General features: G+C 36.0%; 1 protein-coding gene across 3 annotated transcripts in view; it reads left to right on the top strand.

Annotated features, from left to right (window-relative positions):
- Positions 1–25131, top strand: part of LOC111507021 (neurotrimin) — a 404616-nt gene that overhangs the window by 110603 nt on the left and 268882 nt on the right. For all 3 annotated transcript variants that reach the window (XM_074171642.1, XM_074171641.1, XM_074171640.1), the window contains exon 2: positions 18225–18322. In XM_074171642.1, the coding sequence (XP_074027743.1) occupies positions 18225–18322 (98 nt within the window). The remainder of the gene's footprint in view (positions 1–18224; positions 18323–25131) is intronic.

The following is a 25131-nucleotide window of genomic DNA, read 5'->3' as shown; positions in this document are numbered from 1 at the left end:
TCACTAATTTTTTCTCATTGAAATAAAATTGTATTCCACATTAGGCACCTTTACTCTATTATTGTGAAAAAAGCGCGGGCGTTTTGTGCCATATTTTTTGTATATCAATCACCCGTTACTTTTTTCAAAATATTACTAGTATTTTTCGTTCGTTATTGTTTCAAGCTCATTTAAAAAAAATATTTTCAACTTTTCAGTTCGATGTTCTTTAAAAGCGTGTTCTTCAGTGTTTCAAACTATTTTTTTTTGATTCAGATATATGACGAAAATACAAATTAATATTTTTGTCAAAAAAATCAGAAATTGATAAAAGCAAGTGATCTTTCAGCTTCGTTGTCGAATAAAATAATAGGAGCCACTTTCCATATCATGAACACCTGCTTTCGAGACCAGCTGACAGTGATAGTGTTGTCATATCAGTGAAAGTCAGAATCATCAAATATCAATGATTCCATTATGAAAAATTTTACTGACGCTGGAATGGCTGACATGCACTTCATTAATGATAAAGCAAATGGAAATGTGGAAAGAGCACGGATAATTTACCAGGACAGATATCTCAACAGAGTAATTCCATGTGCTGAAACTTTCAGAACGCTACATGCAAGATTATGTGAAACTGGGAGTTCTGATGAAAATGAAGGTGGTGAAAGACCAGAAACTGTAACAATGCCTGAACTAGAAGAAGCTATACTTGATGCGATAGAAGAAGCTCCTTCAAATAGTACCATGAAGATTACCCTGCAGCTGGGAGTTAGCCCAAAAACTGTATGAACAGTTCTAAAAAGAAACCTCATATACCCATATGATATACAACGGGTCCAAGCTCTACTGCCTCGAGATTTCCATTCAAGATCAATGTTTTACAGGTGGTGGATTCATACGATAACACACAATAATAATTCTTTACCAAATATTTTATTGACGGACGAACAAATTTCTCACGAGATGCTATTATGAACTTTCACGATGACCATTTTTGAGCCGACAAAAACTCCCACGTTAATAGAGAAAGTAATTTTCAGTAACCATTTTCGATGAACGTTTGGGAAGGAATGATTGGTGACTACCTGATTAGCCCAGTTTTTTCTATCAGCAAGATTAACAAGTGAATCCTACACAGACTTTTCGCTAGACCATTCACCCATTTTATTAGAAGTAGTGCTGGTACTTGTGAGAGGTACCTAGTGGTTTATGCACGACAGGGCTCCGATATCAACTACCCTAATCGCTGGACTAGACGTACAGGATTTGAAAATTGGCCAGCTCTCAGTCTTGATATGAATCCTCTGTATTTCTGTTCATAGGGTCTTGTTTATAAAACTCCTGTGCCAGATGTGGATATCTTGAGGAATCGAATAATTGACAATTGCAATGTCAATAAATAACAAATCGATTACGGTGCGCGTATTTTATCTAAAGATGGAAATTTTGCTCAATTACTTTGTGAGCAAAATTGTTGATTATCTACTTTTGGTTTTCATTTTATGTTGTCCAAGGATAGTCTTTAGAAGTAATTTTTTCTCGAAAACGAAGCCTTTTATGAAGAGAACACGAGCGATGAAAAAGTTTGGTTATCTTATATGAAAAAAAATAATAAAAAAGTACGAGAAAAGTCAGTGGCGATCTTCTTTTCTCAACATTGTTAACTGTGATGCCCACCCACTGAGACGCCACTGGACCTAATGACTACAATCTAGTTAGAGCTAACTGAATAAGCGCCTTATTACTAAAAATAACTGTTGCAAATTTCAACGAAATCAGTGTAAGGATATTTACGATATTTTTTTAAACTTCAACATCCTGTACCTCAGAAACGAAGCAACTTTTCATAAAACTACCTAACAAATCTCCCTCTGAAGTTCCATATCGTAGTTAGAAAATACCCTGTATTTCCTTTTCGATTATTCACCATCTTCAGTCTTCATTTTTCAAACGGAATCTAATGATGTACCTTCAATAATTTCATCACTTTCTTGCAGTGTGTAATAAAATCTTCATCTATTGTTAACAAAACTTCTCAGAAATTTTCGCACTTGGAAACTTTCCAGAGAATGTTCGGTAATAGTATTTTGATATTAATTGAGCTCTTCGACCACGAGTACCTACATGAAATTTCACCACCTTTGTGATGTCTGCAGGCTAACAGCTCATTAATTAGACAAGATTGAATACACAGACGGAACTTAATCAAGAATAAGCCCGAGGGCTTGTAACTTATCCGTTAGTTCGTAACAAAGTGCGGCTTGTCAGACATTCAACTTGGATCGGGTTTGAAAATTCAAGTTTATGAATTTCACAGTCGGATAGTCGGTAATCTTTTGACTTGCCAGGTTGAATTCTGCTGTTGATGGACAGGTAACTTCAGAGTTGAAGATAATAGGGAATTTTTCTAGAGTCGGCCTTGGATGATGTGGTGCTGCAGGTTTTTCCGGGTTTTCCTACAGCTGAAAAAGCAAATACGCCATTGGAATCGATGAAGTCGCCCCGGCGCGCCAATCAGTTTTTGTTGTTACATAATGTCACGGTTTGTATTACTTTCTTTTTTATTGTAAGTCACTGAAGTAATCCAGGACAATAGAACTTTTTAAATATTTCAGGCAGATGATTGAGTTTTTCACCACATCTCCAATGTATCAGCGACAACAATCCTTAAGAAATTCCATAACATCTAAACATTGCCATTGTTTTTAAATAAGTATAATAGTTTGGGCCACAAGATCCTTTATTTGGAACTTCTGTCCAAGGGCACCGAAAATTATGATCCAGAGCTCATTTGATTCGGAATGACCTCTAGCATCATATTGAAAAATTTCAAGAGGGACTCGAAAAAATTGAAGAAGTTATAAACGATTTAGTAGAAAAGGGGAAATCTAGTTTTTTGCAAATATCTCGGAAAATATTGAGATATTCGTGGAAAAAATCCCGTGATTATTTCATCAGATATACTCCAGTTATTCAACAAATTTTTACAAGTTTTAATTTCACATAAAAACCGTGATAATTTTCAAACTGAAAACCTCAAAAATTTTTAACTTAGAGCTTTTTTTGAAAGCCTTCAAAAAAGATTCCCGTTGGAAAAATTGAAAAATTTTGATTTTACACTTTGTTATTAATAATCAAAGACGTTAAATAGTGCAAAATACAATTGAAGCAATAAAGAAGGTTTTTCATAATTTTTGGCTCTATTTGTTTGTAAAATTGTTATAATCGAATGTATTTTATGAAAATTATACTTGTAATTACTTGTAGTTAAAAGATTACCTCAGATTATAAAATTAAAAATGATAATTTTTCTTTCAATAAATCAAAAAATAATTGAGTTGAAAAGTCGTATAAATGAGGTTTCGAGAGTTTTTTTTAAATATTTGTTGAAAAATTTGATGCATAATAGAGCATTTGTTCGAAATGTTATTTGTTTATTATTAAAGGGAGAACAAAAATACTTGAAGTGTCTTTGTCGTATCTCGAATAGTTTATGAGTTATAAATATTTGAAAGCTATGAAAACAGATATATGGGGTATTTAGTGAATAATTGTCAAAAAATTGATGGATAATAGAGTTAGAGCATTTGTTAATAATTCTATAATCTAAAAGTAGAACAAAAAACACTTCAAGTATCTTTGTTCTATCTTCATTATTTTATGAGTTATTTCAATAAGAATGACTGAGAATCATGAGAAATTGCCAAACGCAAAAATAGAAAAATAATTAAAAAAAAAAAAAAAATAGAGAAACATTTTTACACAAAAAGGGACAAATTGTTGTTTTTGTGTTTTGTTTTGTAGAATGTGAAAAAATATATCGTAAAAATTGATTTGTTTGAAACAAATTTTTCATTAAATGAATGGAAAAAATATAAATAAAAAAGTTTTTCGTTTCAGAATATCAAGAAAAAAAAATCATTCATATTCAGTAGGAAAAAAATTGTCAATCAACAAATTCCATTTTGTTTTCAAAGATCACAATATTCATTACTGATAAAAATCCCTTCAAAAAAATTCAAATATCTGATAAGCAATACATTAGATACTAACAATTCTTTAAATAATGAGAATATGAATAAATTTGAATTTGAAAAAATTCATTATTTCAATTGAATTTTCCACTTTTTAAAGTCTATGATTGATAATAATATAATGGAAAACCAAAAGTTTCTCATTTTTCCAACGAGAAGCTTATATGAAGGCTTTCAATAAAAGCTTCAAAAAGTGAAAAAAATTTGAGGTTTTCAGTTTGAAAATGATCAGGGTTTGAATGAAAATTCAAAACATGTAAAAATTAGTTAATTAACCAAAGTGTATCTAATAAAATAATCACAGAAAACATTTTTTTCAATGAATTTTCGTTTATTGAAGTGTCTAGAAGGTATGTGAATTTTTTCCTAATAATGACATTGAATGGGTTGAAATAATTTTCATTGTTCAAAGGTCCGTATCGTTTAGCGCTATTTTCGCCTCTGAATTAAAATTATAAATATTGATGGTGGAGTTTCGGGGGTCAGGACTTTTTTTTAAATGGCCTCTTCTTTAAGCATCTTTTTTCAAATTTCGAATTTCTCTAATATTTTCCACGCTATTCGCAAGAAACCAAACCCCCCTTTATTTTTACTGAATTATTTATGGATTTTACAATTTTTTAGAGCCACTCTTGAAATATTCCAAAAAGTTGCTAGAAGTCATTCCGAATCGAATGAGCCCTAGATCATAATTTTCGGTGCCCTTGAACAGAAGTTCCAAAAAAGGATCTTATGACCCAGACTATAAGTCATAGATACAAAAATAGGTTTTGTCTTCATATTTCCAGAACTAGTATGATCGCCGTTTCTGTTTGCTCTGTACAAAAAAGTGATACACGTTTTTTAGGAATCATTGTCTGTAAACAAGTCGACATTTTGACATTGGTTATGTGATAGAATTGGCCGATACTTAATGAAAATCCATAACGTTTTCAAGAAACACTTCATTGTGAGATTCCCACTGAACAGAAATACACGACGGACTGTAGCTGCTCATCCTTTTGGGGTTCAACTCAGTACACCTTGAACTTCGCTGTTTGAGAATTTTTTCATCAGGAGAACTGCGTTCATGTGGAATAAAACTCCTGAGATCGTATTTCTGGATGAATTCAATCTGCAGCGATTCAAATCCAACTTGAATCACTACTTTCGCACAGGCACCGCTCGCAGAGCGCCTTGAGGATTTTTTAATAGTGTCTTTGTTTTGATCTTGAAAAAAACGTTGGTATGGTGCTAAGTCCAGTGCCTAATTTCTTTGAGGAATAAATAAACAATTCGCTGAATTTTTGTTTGAAGGTGGTTGACTATGTTTCGTGGTGTATTTCATCAGTTCGGACTTCCATTGTCTAATATAATATGAATTGATTTGAAATCCCTGAAAAAAATTCAAGATTAACCGAAAATAACAATTTTATTAAAACAAAAACTGAAATTACAAGGAAATAACATAAAAGCTACAACCAGGAAATAAAAAATTGAAATGATGATGAAAGCTGAAAATTAAACAATATCATTAACAAAAATGAAAAATGAAAATTCAAAGATTCCAAACCAAGTTACATCACGATGTTTCGATTGTTAGTATTCACAATCGTCTCCGAGATCTTACTATTTATAGGTCAATCGGGTGCTTTCATCTATCTTCTCCTTCCTCTTTCCGTTTCATTGGCGGGAGATGACCGTTTCGCGGTAGTTGGTCGTTTTTCGCTTGATTACAGGTTTCCATATGTTACGTATCTCTACGCTAGCTTGACTAGCGTTTTTGGACAATATATACGCGGCTTCCTTGAATTTCCTAAACCAGTGTTCCTCTCTGTGGATGATTTCAGAGCCCACTTGATGTTATGTTGATGAGTCCAAACATGCTCTGCTATTCCGGATTTGCTTTTTCCTCCTGGCTGTGTGTGTTTCTTGTGCTCAGCAATGCGAACTTTCAATGGCCTCTTAGTTTCACCGATGTATGATTCTCCGCACTCGCAGGGTATCCGGTAAATGCGATTCTTGGAATCGGAGTCTGCGTTTGGTGGCCTGGTTTTTGTGAGGCTGCTACGAATAGTGTTCCCAGATCTGAAGCAGGTCCTGATGTTTTTCTTGGACCCAATCCTTCTTATCCTTTCCGATAATCCTCTGATGTAGGGGAGTACAAGTACTGGTTATGGCGGCTTCTCTTCGTTGTGGAGCTCTTGTTGTCTTCTAGTTAAAGCCTGTTCTCCATCACTCTGGAGTATTCATTCCGTTGAAGGTCATTTTTGATGATGCCTATTTCTTTTTGGTGACCTTCCTTTGTATTACAGAGCTCGAAAGCACGGTCTTGTAGAGACTTGATGATTCCTCCCTTAGTTGATTGATGGTAGTTGGATTTCTGGTTCAGATCAACAACGTGAGTCCTTCCATCACTTTCACAATAAAGAAGGAAGTCCACAACGAATTGCCTTTCTTAGACGTATTGGTGAAGAGGACCGACACTTGATGGGAAACATCTGTTCACAAAGCACCCGCTCACAAAGGACATAATCTGAATCAGAAATCCAACCACCATCAATCGACTAAGAGAGGAATCATCAAGACTCTACTAGACCGTACGTTTGAGCTCTGTAATACGAAGGAAGGTCTCGAAAAAGAAATAGGCATCATCACAAATGACCTTCAATGGAAGGTCACCTTCTGTTGAAGGTGACCAAATCACCAAGTCACCAAGGTCCAAGGTCCATCAGAACCTGCTTCAGATCTAGGAACACTATCCGTAGCAGCCCCACAAAAATCAGGCCACCAAACGCGGACTGCGATTCCAAGAATTGCATTTAACGGATATCCTGCGAGTGTGGAGAATCATACATCGGTGAAACTAAGAGGCCATTGAAAGTTCGCATTGCTGAGCACAAGAAACACACACAGCGGGGAGAAACCAGCAAATCCGGAGTAGCAGAGCATGTTTGGACTCATCAACATAATATCAAGTTGGCTCAAGCTAAAATCATCTACAAAGAGAAACACTGGTTTAGGAGAAAATTCAAGGAAGCCGCATATATGTTGTCGAACAACGCATTTAGTCAAGCTAGCGTAGAGATACGTAACATATGGAAACCTCTTATCAAGCGAAAAACGACCAACTCCCGCCAAACGGTCATCTCCCGCTAAAACCAATGAAGCGGAAAGAGGAAAGAGGGGATAGGTGAAAGGTGAAAGCACCCGAATGACCTATAAATAGTCAGATCTCGGAGGAATAAGTCCAGTTATCACCCGAAGACGATTGTGGATACTAACAATCGAAACGTCGTGATGTAACTTGGTTTAGAATCTTTAAATTTTTATTTATATTTTTCATTTTTGTTAATAATGTATATTCTTGTGGTGCTGGAGTGCGTTGCTGTTGAAGTGTATCGTTATTTCTGTACTCCTATCGCTACCACTCGAATCTGTTCTGGTTCTGGTAATTGAAAATGCTGTTGCATATAGTTAATGAATGTATATTTTTACGGAGTTACAAAAACCAACATTTGTAACTATCGTTGTTTGACAATCTCTCTTCTGTCGTCATGATAGTTGTCATAAAACATGACAGGGGCGTATCATATAAGAAATTCAACAAATAATATTTTTCAATTTTCAGCATCTATTATTATTTCAAGTTTTCATTTTCTGGTTGTAGCTTGTATGTTATTTCCTTGTAATTTCAGTTTTTTATTTTAATAAAATTCTTATTTTCGGTTAATCTTTTATTTTTTTTTTCAGGGATTTCAAATCAATTTATATTATATTACACAATGGAAGTCGGAACTGATGAAATAATTCGCTGAATATCATTCTTTTCTAAAAGTTTACAAAAGAGCCTGTGCTGGTATAAAAGTCCTGTTGGAAAAAGTAAGGGAAAAATTGTTATTCAATCATTAATTTCTATTTGTCCTCTTCAGAATAGTCCCGTGATACACTTTACCAGCGTTTTTTCCAATTCTCGAAACAGTTCTGATATGCACATTTTGGTATTTCTTCGAGCTTTATCAGCGATTCGTCACCAGTTATGACCCAGTTACATTGGACCTCAAGTAGTTGGGGTTCGTTAAAGCCCTTCCGTGTTTTGAGAACAATGTTTAACAGTTTTAAATCACGTTTGATTTATAATAACATCCATAAATAAAGAACAACTCGATTCTCACTATGTGTTGTTTTATTAACTAAACAGAAGGTAACAACTTTACAACCGTGTTGCAACTGAAGTGAAACGGAACTACTCTTGAATACACAAGAGATAATGTTTATAGTAAATATAAATATAACATGCGAAATAAAACAGTTGTCATCAATAGATATACTCTGGAATGAAATATTAGCAAGCAATGATAATCAACGGGATAAATCATATCTAAGCAATTATGCAACTGATTTTCCTTTATTTTCAGTATTTCAATATTGAATTTTACAAAAAGGATTTGAAAACTAAGCAAGATTATACAGATAATGTTTGGATTGAAATCATAGTCATCGATATACAAAGGTTACGTTCGAATTGAAAGTGATATCAACATAATCCGGGTTTTATCTCTGTGGATAGTCCAGGGAAGGTGAGCATCGTAGTCCAGGAAAAGCGGGCAAAAATGTATTCACCCTTTCGAAAAATCTTAATCGCTGTTGCAGCCATTTTGGAACGAACTTCGCTGCCACAGGCTTCATATCCAAAATTAACGAAAAATTTCGAGGCATGAGCCAACCGATATGCCAATATCTTCAGCAACTTTTCCAATAGTGATTTGATGGTTCTGCATAACAATTTTGTTCACTTGACTCCAGTTGTTGATGTGCTGGGGCATCAAGGGCGAAAGTCTTCATTCACATCTTCACGACCTTCTGTGGAAAGCTTGTACCACTTGTGAAGATTTTTCTGATTCAGAGCATGATCACCATATGACACTGTCAACATTTTGAGTGTTCTTGAATACTCGATTCTATTTCTCATACAGATATTGTTGAAAAATGTCTGATCCATTTTTTCGATAGCAGAAAATTGCCGAACATGCAAAACACTTCTTTTATGCCCCTCACCAACATACTTAACATGCAAAATAGCTGGAATTGTAAACATATGTTGAAGATGAGTAAAGCAACATAAAAAAATTAAAAAAAAAATCACTCATCTCATTTTCTGAACACCCCTCGTATGTCTATTTTTGAGAGATAGCTTATTATACTCATTTCAATTTCTGAAAAATGATCTCATACAGTGTGTAACAGCCAAATGAAATAAATTCATTATTTCGGTTACTGTACATATTTGAAAAAATCCCAAAACACTTCAAATGAAAATTACAATTCGACATTCTTCAACGTAGAAATGCCAACCTCTAATTTTTTGAATGGAAAGTATAGGTTTGTGATATATCGTTTGGGAGATATCTTCACTCTCTATTCAAAAATCTTATCGCTTTTGAGTTTATTGCAACAATTAGGATAGAATACATTAAAATCATGTGGTTACTGAAATTCGAAAAAAAACACTCATGAACTGAAATGTAATGCAAAACGTAATTAAATGTAGAATACGAAGAAGTACTATGGATTTCAACGAAGTAGATCTTCAAAATGTTCTCCGCGAATGTCTTGACAACATCTTAATCTCAAATAAAACTGTCTTCTGACGTTATTCAACATATCAGGCGTGACCGACCTAATCGCAAGCGTTATTTGTTCTTTTAAGTTATTCAAATCTGAAGGTTTGATTTTGAACACATTGCATATATCCCCATAAAAAAATCTAATGATGAAAGATCAGGCGATCGCGCTGGCCATTCAATCGGTCCTCGCCTCCCTATCCACCGATTGGGAAATGTTGTATCGAGGTATTGCCGCACCACATCGTATTCACTGAAACTTGAGGGTTTCCTGGATCAGGATATGAATATGCTAAACTTGGAATGACACCATTCTGAAGTAGTGCCAAATAATTATCGTCATTCAAGTTGCCCTCAATGAAAAAAGGACCATTTATATGTTTTTTCACAATCCCTACCCAAACATTAACGTTTTAAGGGTATTGCGTGTGTTCTTCTCTCATCCAGTGAGGATTTTTTGTTGACCAGTAGCAGTAATTTTGCCGATTAGCATGACCGTTAAGAGATAAAGGACACTCATCAGAAAACATAACGTCATCCAATTTGATGATATTGTTATCCAACATGTCCATCATTGCTCACAAAAATGAGTTCTTCTATCAAAATCGTCTTCCATGAGCTCCTGAGTAGGTATCATTTCATAGGGATGCATTTTATTTTATTTTAATATGTTTACTATCGATGCATAGCTAACATTGAATGTAGTGGATGCCTGTCTACTCGGTGTAGGTAGATTTTTCTCAAACTCAAGCATCACATCCAATTTGAGTTAATAACTCATTACATTGGCAGCTGCTTTTTTTCTGCTCCACATAACTAAGCTCGCGAAACTGTTTCTCTATTCTACTTATTGTTTGAGATATGGGCGGTAAATTAGGAAATTCCTCAAGAAATAGAAGACCTACTTCCTAGCCGGTAGCCGCAAGCGGTTCGGCGTGGGTGCTTTGTTGACTCACTCGAATTGACTGCCGTGTTGGTCGGTGGTTCAAGCTCTAGTCTGAACGATCGATCTTCACTTGCTATCGTCCAACCCGTGTTAGGAATCACACGTTAAAAGGTAAGACCTCGTTAATCCTTAACTCGCACAAGTTTCGACTTCTGAGGGTTGTCGTTCGTAGGGGTGCGACAGCTGGTTAACAAAAAAACAGATTTTTAACAGATTTTTTTTATTGTGTTCGGGTTCCATCTTCGTGATCAATCATTTGTAAAACTATTATTTTATACATTTCCAATCTAACCATTTGTCAGACATGAAGTTAACGAACTTTTAAATTGAATTATGATACTGACAATTATTATTGTAACATACAAGTTGACAAGGCGTTTCAAACTAATGTTGCCATGAAACTTACAGTTTTTTCAAGGATACCGTCTTAAAAGAACATTGCTATGGTTTTTGCTCACTTTCTTATTATCAGTATCTCAATATGATATACGTTTTGAGTTTATTTTATCGAATTTTGGTAATCTCATGATTTTAATTTGTTTCATCTTAATTGTTGCAATAAACATGAGAGCAATAACATTTCTGAATGAAGAATAAAGAGACCTTTTGAACTATATATCACAAGCCTATACTTTCCATTAAAAAAATTGGGTGTTGTACCTGTTATTTGACGGGTTTTGAAGGTAGGTGAAGCATCCACCCGTTGAAGTATGTCAAATTATAATTTAAATTCGACGTTTATCGGATTTTGTTGAAATATGTATCGTAACCGAAATAGTTAATTTATTCCATTTGGATTTACACACTGTAGAATTTATACATACTAGAGAATTACAGAGCTGAATCAGCAACATAACATAAATGTTTTTTTTTCAATATTGCTCGGTTTTTGAGCACATTCTGAACCTGACGAATCATTGAAGATAAAAAGCAACTTCCTAGTATGGAACACTATTTCTTGTTATTCAATCTTTCGGAAAATTGTATTTCATTCTTCAAGAATATTTACAACAATAGAAATGGAAGCAAACAGTGAATGAAGTTATGAAAGAGACCCACCAAAGTTAGACAATGAGAAAAAATTGGATTTCACAAGAAATATGAAACTTGACAATCCAGTGAACAAGTGAAATGGATGAAATAGAATTTAATTGAAGTATAGTGTACATCCATGATAGTGAACCCGGAAACTGAGAAGTTTCTCATAATGGTTTTTTAAAAACCTAATATTATCTCAAATTACCTTTCTTTCTTTTCGGATCATCGCTCAGTAAGAAACCATTGACTCTAGGATCGCATTTTTTGTCGCTTCCACCCCTTCAACCGTTTCCAGTCCAATCTCTCAAACGCAATTTCACCTAATTTACAATACTGTTAAGGAAACTCATCATTTTATGTTTCAGTATTACCGAGGATAATAAAGTTTCGTGTAAAATGTAATTTCCTTCTTAAAATTGTGAGGGGTTCTGATATAACCCTTGAAAAATCACAACGCTTCTGCGTTGGGTTAATGAGAAAGCCTTCCTGTTTGGAAACTTTTTGCAGTACCGTCTTATCTCCACTGAATGGCCAGGAATATGCTACTATTTAATTTTGTATTATCACCACATATCACAAAAAAGCAGGAATTGCGCTATATCTCTTGAAATGAATATATCTGTGGTGTCACCATATAGAAGGTTCGGGATTAGTGCGTATTCGTGAAAATAGGTCACCGTGTTATACGAATCCTATTAAGCCTTTTTGACTTTCAATCGCTTCTATAATGTAACAACGAATTTGTAATAAACAACCGCATTTGCATATATATTGGCGATATTGGTTGATTGCACAGTTGCGGGTTACTATAATCTCCCAAAGTAATGACTTCAGCTGAAAGTGGGTCTTCCAACAGGGACTTTTGAACTTTGACAATCGATAACGGCCATGTAGTTGAAGCTACATATGTTAAATTAGTTTTTATTCATTCAGTCTGTTTTGCCAAATCATCATGGACGGAAACTGCATTCAAAACCACGTACAAATAATGAAATTGTTTCATCAAAATGGGTGTTCTGTTCAAGCAACGTACCGCGCGCTTTACCCATTTTACAGTGACCATAATCGTCCTACCGAGACAACTTTTCATGATGTGGTAGATATATTTCAGTCCAATGGTTCAGTAAACAAATTTATCAATTCAATGCAGAGTGTAATAGACTGGCATCGCTTCAAGCTTTGCCAAATATAGATTCAACACCTGGATGACAAGAAGATTTATGGATTTCTGGCAGATTCTTTCTGGATTGGCTCACTCCAAGGCATTTATTCTGATACCAAACAGTTGTTGGACTACAGTAGGGATGAACTACGATGTCTAACAGACCTCCTTACTCGAACTATCGAAAGACATTTTTCTATAATGAAACAGCAGAGCACATACTTTGTACCTGTCCCGCTGGGAACCCGTTCAGGTTTTTAGAGTTCGATAGATCTGTACTTTTACCATCTCACCTGAAAGACCACCCACTAATCTAATCGGCTTCGTTAAGAAGCTGGGTTAATTTGGTCGAGTGTGAACAGGTGTGAGCCACAATAAACCCTTGCGGATTGAGGTGGAGGGTCAAATTGACCCATTCACTTTGGACATAACCTAATATCTGAGATAACGAAGCATACAAGTCACAGAATTCATATTTGAAATGACTGCCTCACACTGTCTCCTCCAATCAAGGCAGTCATCGAAATAAAGACCCAAAAATTTCTCACATGATAACTTGTCAATTTGATGTTTGTCAATTTGCATCTCTATATTAGCTAACTATCTTTGTTTATCATAAAAGTGTACTGCATGTGTTTTTTGTGCTTTGAGCTGACGAGAATCCCTGCAGAACCACCCATGAAGATTCGACAATACAGGATGTTTCAAAGTCGATCCTCACCATTGAGATTTCGGAAACTATGTGAGATACGAAGATGAATAAATTTGGGCAGGGTTGCGCATTTACCTGACTAACAATATGCCGTTGAGAAAGTTCTGAAATTCAGAAACAGAAATTTCGGAAAATGGTTTTTATTTTTTTCTGGCTTTATTTTTCGAAGGATTCGAAAATCAATTGCACTTCCACACTGCCACTTTTTACTTGCTACATAATGGTGTTTCCAGACTTGCTATCCGACGTTTCGTCTTCCTGTCACCATCAACTTTATTTTTTCTTATAGGCGCTACATTGGATCCTTTCTCTTTTGAATAGAACCAGATTTAACCTTTTCAATGATGTATCATAAGTTATCATTCTTTTTCAAAAATTGGAGATATTGAAAAAAATCAATTCTTATCTTAATAGGCTTTGACTTTCAATTTGTTACACTCAGTGACACTTTGTTATTGTTCAAGTCCTTGAAGTTTTGGCGAAAAATGGCTTTCACGAATGAAGAAAAAAAAGACATGAGTTGAGTGGAAGAATATTTTTGATGCTGTTCAACACTTTACAAAAATAAACTTCGCTCTTCATTTTCATTGATAATTAGGATAGTTATCAGTATTTCTGATCAAGTTTTTTTGTATATATCTATTCGAAAGTAATAAAGACGATTATCATTATTATTATTGTTATTATACAAATTCATTACGATTACGATAGAAACAGTGTTGGGACATCGGAAATGTATTTGAACTTGTATCCCAAAAGACGACAACCACATCGAACTATTTTCAAGTTAATGGATCAAAATCTCACCGAGATTTTAATCTCCTTTTCAATGAAAATACAATTTTGAACAAATAACAATAATTAATTAAAATGTAAAGACAAAAGTAAATCACAGCAAATGCTTCGAATATTATTCACTGCACGATTAATTTCACTCCTCAATCTTTCGAACTCACTAACAATGCTGTGTTGAAGGTCCTCAATATTTTGATATTTCCTATTGCCATCAACTCTATTTTTCAGTGTACCACATGGAAATGACCTTGCAGGCCACCTCCATTTATCACCAAACCTTTGAGTCAGGTGATTAGATACTTGCCTGGTAGAATGCGGTGGAGCACCATCATGCTGAAATCAGATGTTGTTACAGTTAGCCAAAGGTAGATCATCCAAATTGTCATCGAAAATCGACATTAAAAACTGGTGATAGGTTTCTCCATTCAGAATATTCCGTCAAATAAATGAGGACTCGAAATTCTATGTTCGTAAATTCCTGCCCACACGTTAATACTAAATCGCACTTGAGATCGAATTTTTCGGAACTGCCTGAGGTTGTTTATCCTCCAAATGTGTTTGTTACTTCGATTGAATATTCCACAATTCGTGAAGGTGCTTTCATCTGTCCAAATTACATTTTCCAGGAAAATCAGGTATTCTTATTAGCCAATTACAAAATCATAATTGCCTTTCGGAATCAACTGGATGCATTTGTTGAGATATCTGTCTTTTGTAAAATTTTAAACCGTTTTTTTAGATGTCTTCAAGCACTTATAACAGTGGTCGCCAACCTCTTCAATGTGTTGAGCTACTTTGTTAATTTCTGAATAAACAACGAACTACCCACACGGAAGCCACGTAACGCAACGTAAATGAAATAATCCAAAGTTAATTTATCATTATATGTATTTATTTTACTATTTAACTGGTAATACATAATACATAGATACTGAAAATAAACTAATAACTAATATTACTAGTACGTACTTGTTCATAGCTACATTCCTACCTATCGAACGAAGGTGTTTGAAAAATAAAGACAAACTTTTATCCAGCCACAACGGCATGTCACGTATGATTTAAAAATCGTTGATAACAACAACAAAAAAGTAAGTATCATGAACATAAACATTGAAAAATAAAAAAGCACGTTCAATGAGAAGGCTGACACTTAGACTCATCGATAATTTTTTTAATGTTTGCAGTTTGATTTGATGCAGCCATTCGAATACAATTATCCAAATGTTCATCTGTAAGTCGATTGCGATATTTGTTCCTAATAAACTTCATATTGGAAAAAGAAGATTCACACAAATAGGTTGCACTGAATAATGCTTTCACTTTCAAGGCAACACGGCATAGAACTGAATATTTGTCTCTACTTACAATAGGCCAGATACATTCAGTACTTGAGACTAACGATTTTAAGGCTAAATCATTTTGAAACTCAATGACTTCCATTTCTGTTGCAGCGATGTCTTCGCCAAAGTTCTGCATAACACAAGTTGCAAACTGTTGGATATCAATTTCCATAAAGGATGAAACAACAAACTGCGCTACTAAAGCCATTTCATTGAAATCCTTAAAACAATGTTTGAAGTTATTCTTCAGGGTAGAAATTATTTCTACATGATATTTGTTGTCATAGGGTTCTAATGGATTTTGAGATATTTTTTCTGAAAGAATAGGAAAATGCTTGGCATCGCTGTTAATTAGGTTTTGTTCCCAAAACTCCAGCTTTTTGATAAATGCTTTTATATCAGAAAAATAAACACAGTTATCTAAGTCAGTTCTTAACTGTAAAAAAATATCATTGCTCATTACTTCTACACGTCTCATCATTGTATTAGCAGAAAGTTGCATAGATTTTATAGCTGGAACTATCTCGTCTATATTTCTAAAGTTGGCAAATGACGAATCAGCAGCTTCTAAAAACGCCTGTTTTATCATTTCCCCGTCTTCATAAGGTTTCTTTTTTTGTGCAATTATTTGGGACACACGGTACGATGCTTCAGTTGCAGTCTTATTTTTGTCGACTGTTCTTAAAAATATTGATTGTTGTCCAATTAACTGTTTTTTTAATTGTTTCAGTTTCTCCTTTCGGGCGGCAGAATGTAGTGGGAATGATTTTTCAAAATTAGAATGTACAGTTTTATGATGTCTCTCAATATTTCCTTTTTTAGCAACGGAGACCGAATTATTACATAACAAACACTCATTTTTATCTTTAACTTCTGTAAAAAAGTATTGTTCTTCCCATTCCGAATGAAAGTGGTATGTCTTTACCTTCTTACAACTGCTTGCCATAATATTATTTTTGTTGTTCTCTCCTAACCCAACCGCTGGACGTTGGTTACGCGTTCAGTTTTAAACTAAGCGCAATATCGCCGCGCCGTGCGTATTTACCCCGTTCAAAGTAATCCAGATCGTTCTCGAACACTAACGCGCTGGTTCGGCTGGTCGGTTCTAGCCGATTCAAGCTTGATGGCGTCAGCGGCAGATCGTTCAACGCAACGTTGCCGCTGTTTATGTTTAATATTATGACAATTAGTTTTTTTTATGGAATTTTCGGAAGCTTCTCTGATTTTTGCAGTTTGTATTTTTTAAATTAAAATCGTTGTGAGAGCTACCAGAATTGCCTCCGCGAGCTACCGGTAGCTCGCGATCGACAGGTTGGCGACCATTGACTTATAAGATAAATATTCATTTCGACGAAAATTTGACGTGTAGATTTTTCGAGGAAGAATGACAACTCATGATACAGCATTGAAAAGGTTGAATCTGGTTCTATTCAAAACAGATAGAATCCAATGTAGCTCCCATAAAAAAAATTAAGTTGATGATGGTGGCCGGAAGACTAAACCTCGGATAGCAAATGTGAAAACACCATTATGTAGCAGAGAAAAAGTGATAAGGTGAAAGTGCAATTTATTTTCGAATCATTCGAAAAATAAAGCCAGGAAAAAATAAAAACCATCTTCCGAAATTTCAGTTTTTTTTTTCGGATATCTCCGAATATCGGAATTTCATAACTTTCTCAACGGCATATTGTTAGACAGGTAAATGCGCAACTTTGCCCCGATTCAACCATATTCGTATCTTTCATAGTTTCCGAAATCTCAATGGTGGGAAACGAATTTGAAACACTCTGTATATTATTACACCCGTGTTTCTAAAGCTGCCTTTGATTTGTTAGATGTCATCTGCATAAATTGTGAGGTATACTGATGATGTAATAGATGTTATGTTACTTAAATATAGTGAAAATGAAACGAGCTCCAAAACAGATCCTTGTGGGACACCCATAGTGATAGATAAATAATCAAATTTACTGACACTGATTTTTGCGTGATATTCGAAACACTAACGTATTGTTGACGTCCAGATAAATATGATTGAATCCACTTCAAGAACTGATCTCGAATACCAATTGCTCTTAGCTTATTATATAATAAAGTATGATTGACATAGTCGATTGTCGTTTTCAATATTTGAATTTTGAATACGTTCAGAATTTTGAGTTGGATTAAACCTTTCCATACCATTATTAACCTAAATTTTGTTTCTCTATTATTCATGTGATGATATATTCATCAAGTTCATCACAAAAATAAGGTTTTATTCCTAACAATGTTTTCAAATTGTAAATGAGCCTCTTTTCATGCTCATTCCATTGATAAAGGAAAACATAATTTTCTATCATTCAAACTAGACTTTCGATCGGATATGTTTCCAAGTTTTCCTCACATCTGTAACAAATGCTAGGTGATTTTTTTTGTAATGAGTTCGAGAACCTTTTGAAATTTTTTCTCACAGTTTCACCAAGATTTTTGCGCCCAAAGTTTTATTTTCTGATGTACCACTGAAAAGAGGAAGTATCATCATGAATTAATGAATGAACGTTTGAACAATGTTGCCTCTATAAATTATCATCAAACTAGAAACTAAATCAAACTTTTTATTGCAGAATCGCCAAGTTTTAGAGAGCCCGTAACTAACCTCACGGTAGCAGTAGGAAGAGAAGCAGTTTTGGATTGCTCAGTTCACAATTTAAGTCCCTATAAGGTATTTATTTTATCACCCAACTTCCACAATACAGCTTGTTAGTTTGTTTTATGTTCTTGTTCGAGATGGCCGTCTATTGACGCCGACTAATGAATGTATGTCATGAAAAATTTAATGACAGTTGTAAGTTCATGAGTCCGATGCAGCAGAGTTTATTGAGGATCCATGGAGCGTTGAAAACTATAAAAAGCGAGCAGAATTATGACTTAACTAGCTTTACCTTATGTCACATTCTACTGTTATATGAAGAGGGAGTTGAGGTGGATGTGCTTGCTACAAAATCAAATACAAATTGCGAAAGGAAAACACGTATATTCAAATGAATTTTTTTCATAACAATAATAATCATTTCCACACTTTTTGTTATCGAAATAATGGTTAGTTTCAAACTGCACTATCTGTGCAAAGGTAGAAAACGATGGACTATATATATATATATATATATATATATATATATATATATATATATATATATATATATATATATATATATGTATATATATAGTATCTTGAGGTTGAGGTTGAGGTCTTGAGGTATCTATATATATATATATTTTGAGAGAAATCTTGAACATGAGAATGACAATTTTGACATTGAATAATGTGGAATACGTTCTGTTATAATTTTTTCATGTCACTTATCATGGTGATTTATATAGTTCAGATATTACAGGATGTATTCAGGTTTTTTTTTGTTAGTAAAAACGAATAAATTTCGGAAAATTATTTTTACGCCTGATGCTTCGTAAGAGCATGTGTCTAGTTCCAAAATGAACAAGTGTCGAGCTGTGGGTTGCTGTGATTTGCAGGGTGATGTCGGGATTCATTTTTTTCGATATCCAGTTGACGAAAATGATATATGAGTGACCAAGGGGTGGGGAGAGAGAATTATGACAGTTGAGGTAACGATAGGGTTTGTCCCCCTTGGATTTTAAATTGACGTGTTTTTTGCATTATGTTCACAACATATGTGTTTTGAAGAATTCGTTTTCGGTGTCGGGTTAAATCGAACCATGATTACAAATTTCGTCCGCCATTTTGGAGCCACCATTGAAAAACAATTCATAATTTCCGACCCTGAAAACCACCACTTATCAATTTTGAATCAAATCGGACCATAATTGCAAATCTTGTCCGCCATTGTGAAGCCGCCATCTTGTTTTTTCCCCTAGAAAAACTCCATAATGCATTGTCACCGAATTTATGTCAAATCAGCTTGCAAATGAAGTATCATAATTTGGAATACGGAACAGTTTTATTTGCCCGCAAAAAGACGCCAAAATCGAAAGTTAGGTTGCTAAAATTGACATAGCTAACTTTCTTATGAAATTACGTTTTTAACGATGTGTCACACTTACTACTTTCCCTATTCAAATTGTTTGGGTGATAGTCACCGAGGGGTGGGGGAAGGGGTATGATAGTTGAGGTTATGATAGGAAGATGTCCCCCTTGGATTACAAATCGATGTGTTTTTGCATTTTTTTCAGAACACATGTGTTTTGAATGAATTCGATCTGTTTCGTTTTTGGTTCCCCACCCTGTATAATACTCACCGTTGATGGTATTTCCCTTCTCAAGATAGTGAATAAAAATTACACCGCGCACATCCCAAAATACCGAGGCTATAACCTTTCCAGCTGATTGTGCTTTGGGGCACTTTGGACGACATTCACCAGTCATGCAGATGAAGATCGTTTTGATTCCATCGTCACATATCGATTCAAATATTCCGGTTACCACTGCTCAGAATTATGAAAACGTTCTTGTTTTTGGTCAACAGTGAGCTCGCGCGGCAACCAATTCGAACAGAGCTTTCTCAGAGTCAGATGCTCTTCCATACTAATATTATGAATGCGAATGTAGGTAAGTTTGTTTGTTACGGTTTCACGCGAAAACTACTCAACCGATCATCATGAAATTTTGTACACATGTTCTTCGAGGTATTAGAAGTAACATAGGACCCTTTTTATTAAAAAATAAATTCGCAATGTATTATTCACAGTCACGATAATATCCAATCCATCCAATCCAATTGACTATAGTTTCGGCTGTTTGGAATTTTTCTATATTTATTATTACTTTCTTCTGTCACCCGCGAGCAAAGCCGCGGGTTAAAGCTAGTCTTCTCCAAATATATATAACTCAAAGATTACTGACTGTCTGCCATAGTGATATATCAACGCACAGCCTAAACCACTGGATGGATCGGGTTGAAATTTGGCATGCAGGTATATGTTATGACGTAGGCATTCGCTAAGAAAGGATTTTGATCAATTCTATACACAAGAGGATAAAATAAGGGATGAAAATTTGTATGAAACTTTGTCGATTTTGAACTTTGCATGCATAAAGCTACTAAGGGTGATTTTTTTGAGGTTAGGATTGTGATGGCAATCATCATATTTACAAATGTCCACAATTCATCTTTCTGAATGTTAAGGATCGCTTTAATATGGTGAAAACGAAAGGATGGTGCTTCAACTGTCTCGGTTCAAGACATGTGATAAAAGATTGCACTTCAAAATCACACTGTCTTAATTGTGGGCAGACACATCATACTTTGTTACACTTTGGCATCACCGCTCTCCCCATAAATCAACTTCATCAAGATCAAAGCTCATCTCTGCCTCCTGTAGGAGATAACCTACCACAAATCAAGCTTCTTCTGCTTTCACGAACATCAAACCCTCAACTCATTCTCAATGTCAGCCGTCGAACATGAATACTACCATACTCTTATCAACAGCTCTTATTGAAGTTCTTGATGCCCGCGGTGACTATCAGCAAATTCGTGCCCTCCTCGATTCAGGTTCACAAATCAACATTATAAGCCAAAGTTGCTGTAATCGTCTTGGATTATATAATCAAAAACACAATATTCCCCTCTCCATCCAAGGTATAAATGAAATGAATTCTTCAGCTTCTAAAGCAGTCTCCCTGCAAATTCGCCCGTGCACTAGCCCTAAACCTCTTATCAAGTTGAATGCCATCGTAATGCCCAAGGTTTGTAATAAAATACCTAGTCATGACCTCAATGTTACGTCTTGGTCTCATTTGTCGAACCTCAAGCTTGCTGACCCTCATTTCAACATCTCCAATGAAATCGATCTTCTTCTAGGAGCCGAAATATTTTCTTTCATCTTAAATAGTGGTCGCCGGCCTGGGAAACATAACGAACCCAACACATTTCATACCATTTTTGGTTGGATTCTCATGGGATCAATTCCCAACCCTTCTAGTTCGGAATTACTCACATCTTTACATTGCTCTTGTAATCCTTATCTCGACTCTACACTCAAACGTTTTTGGGAACTGGAGGAAGTCCCAAGAATATGTAAGTCCTCTCCTGAAGATTCTGTTTGCGAAGATATATTCTCTAAAACTGTGTCCCGAACAGTCTCAGGCAGATATATAGTCTCACTTTCGAGCCAATGCACCTATATTCTCTAATTCTCTAGAACTCGCTCTCCGACGATTTCATCTTCTCGAACTCAAACTGAATAGAAATCCTTCATTAAAAGAACAGTATTCCGAATTTATGCGGGATTATCTCTCTCAACACCATATGTCACCTATAACAGATACATACAATAACGCTGACGAATATTTCATCCCACATCATTGTGTTTTGCGACCAGAAAGCGCTACCACCAAACTGAGAGTGGTATTCGATGCTTCTGCGAAAACCACAGGTGGGGTATCACTCAATGATACTTTATTAATAGGACCCAAGCTTCAGAGTGACTTGGTTACTCTCCTATTGAATTTCAGAATAAATCCTATCGCTCTCATGGTAGACATTCGTCAAATGTATCGTCAAATTTTCTTTTCCATACAGCATAGGAAGTATCAGAAAATTCTATGGAGATTCTTTCCAAACGAGCCAGTTCAGAAAAACGTTCTAAATACTGTCATTTATGGAGTGAGCTCGGCCCCTTTTCTTGCGATAAGAACCCTTCTGCAGCTTGCTCAGGATGAAGGTGAAGAATTCCCCTTGGCAGTTAAAGCCATAAAAACCTCCTCCTATGTAGATGACATCGTCACAAGTTGCCAGTCAGTTCAAGAAGCTCAAAGTCTCAAATCTCAACTCATTTCGTTTTTCAGAAGAGGAGGATTCGTGCTTCACAAATGGAAAAGTAATCACACTTCTTTACTTGCCCAAGAAGTTTCGGATAACTCTACCTCGCTTGATCTTAATAATGATTCAACTGTAAAGGTTCTAGGTTTACAGTGGAATGCTTCCGCTGATCATTTTTCTTTCACTATATGTTCCAAGTCAGTACCTTGCTCCAAGCGAAATATACTTTCCGAAATTGCCAGGATATTCGACCCCTTGGGATTTCTTAGTCCTCTTACTCTTTTTGCAAAAAGGCTCATTCAACATTTGTGGACCTTAGGAAAAGGTTGGGACGAAAATCCTCCTTCGGAAGTGACATGCATTTGGAATCGGATAAAGGATGAGCTTCCAATTCTCTCAAACATTAGCGTTCCTCGCTTTCTATTCCATACCTCTTCTTTTTCCTGCACCCTGAATGGCTTTGCTGATGCCAGTGAACATGGTTATGCGGCCGTTATATACTGTCGATATGAAACTATGGATGACATACGCGTTAGCCTGATATGCGCAAAATCCAAAGTATCTCCTCTTAAAACCCTCTCTATCCCAAAACTCGAACTCTCTACGGCTTGTCTACTAGCTGATCTCCTCTTTTTCGTTATAAAGATTTTTGACAAACAAATTCCCGTAAGCAATATTTTTGCCTGGTCAGACTCATCAACAACCTTGTCATGGATACGTTCGTCTCCTCATAAATGGAAAACTTTCGTGAGTAACCGCGTAAGTCGAATTCAAGACAAGCTCTCCCCCCAAGTTTGGCATTACGTTCCATCAAAAGACAACCCTGCTGATTGTGCATCTCGAGGCCTTTTTCCATCCCAGCTAATAGATCATTCCCAATGGTGGGCGGGGCCTTCTTGGCTTCGCCAACCTTCGACGTTTTGGCCCTCCATGGTTAGCTCCGCTGAGTTAGATGCAGAATATCTCCTGGAAGAAAAAAGAACTGTTTTGTCCACCCAAAGAGAAAGTAATTTTCTCGATATCCTGTTAGAAAAGTATTCCTCCTTCACCAAAATTCAAAGGATTGTCGCTTATGTAAAGCGTTTCCTTCATAATTTTCAGCTTCCTCCTTCCGAACGAAAGTTGTCTTACCTCACGTTCGAAGATCTCCATCATGCTTCACTCTCCCTAGTTAAACATATCCAATCTCACGTGTTCCACTCTGAAATCTCCTCCTTACTCAATGAAAAAGTTTTAGAGAAATCACTCCGCAAGTTGAATCTCTTTCTTGACACAAATGGTCTCTTGAGAGTAGGTGGTCGTCTTACACACTCCAAACTCACTTATGACAAACGACACCCGTTATTATTACCCAGCAAACATCGGTTAACCGACTTAATCATCGAAAGTGTACACTGCCAATATTTCCACCCTGGTTTCCAAACTCTGTATTTTCTCTTACTCCAGAAATACTGGATATTATCTGCGAAACGCACCATCCGTAAGAAACTTTCAAAGTGCCTTACATGCTGGAAACAAAATCCCATTCCATCCCGAGCTCCAATGGGAAACCTCCCTCCATTACGCGTGTCACAGATGAAACCATTCTCTTGCATTGGCATCGATTTCGGCGGATCCTATTCCATAACTCTCGGTCGACATCGTGGTGCGAAAACCCACAATGCCTATATTTGCCTCTTCGTGTGTTTTGCGACTAAGGCACTCCATTTAGAGTTGGCGACAGATTTGACATCCGAGACGTTTTTGGCAGCTCTGCGGCGCTTGATTGCTCGACGTGGTAGGGTTACAAAGATATTTAGTGATAACGGGACTAATTTTATTGGAGCTTCTCGAATCCTCAAAGATTTTCATATTGCTGCTCAACAAGAGCTAATCGAGTGGAGTTTTATCCCCCCTTCTAGTCCTCACTTCGGTGGATTGTGGGAGGCTGGTATCAAGTCAGTTAAAAATCACATCTCTAGAGTCCTTGGAAATCAGCTTCTTACCTACGAAGAATTCAACACTTTATTGGTCCAAGTAGAATCAGTTTTGAATTCTAGGCCGCTCTGTCCGATCAGCTCTGACCCTAATGATCTGTCCGTTCTCACTCCAGGTCATTTTTTAACTCTGGAACCGCTGAATGCTTCCCCCGATGAAGAGCTTGGCAAAGTCACGTTAAATAGACTATCACGGTGGCAGCTGATTCAACATTTACATAAAGATTTCTGGTCGCGATGGAGCAAAGAGTATCTCCATACCTTGTTCCAGCGAGGCAAGTGGACTGATCCCACTGTTAACATTGAACTGGGTACGATGGTTTTAATTAAGCACGACTCAATGTCTCCCTCACGTTGGCAACTTGGCCGTGTGGTTGAAGTTTATCCGGGCACAGACGGAATAATACGCGTTGCCTCAGTAAAAACTCCTACTGGATTGCTCAAACGGTCAGTGGTAAAGCTTTGCCCTTTACCACTCGAAAATAATCAATAAAATGCCTCGGCATTTTAGGTGGGCGGTATGTATCGTCACCACCTCCCTGTATAGTGTGTTTGTCTGATTAAGTAGAGTTTTTGTTTTCATTTTTTTTGTTTATATTTTTATCGCGAGAAGACTGTGGTTTTCTGTCTGCCACGAGAGGAAGAATATATAGACAAAAGGTTCGATTCCGGGGAAAGAACCGAAAGTGCTCGAGAAAACTGCAGTTGTACTGGAAAAGTGCAGTTTCTTATTTCTCTCTCTCTCTATTCACCGA

Source organism: Leptinotarsa decemlineata, unplaced genomic scaffold (genome assembly GCF_025532065.1).
Source record: "Leptinotarsa decemlineata unplaced genomic scaffold, Ldec_3_MD MMD2_tig00000026_RagTag_RagTag, whole genome shotgun sequence".
NCBI classification, from domain to species: Eukaryota; Metazoa; Arthropoda; class Insecta; order Coleoptera; family Chrysomelidae; genus Leptinotarsa; species Leptinotarsa decemlineata.
This window is presented reverse-complemented; position numbering and strand designations above follow the sequence as displayed.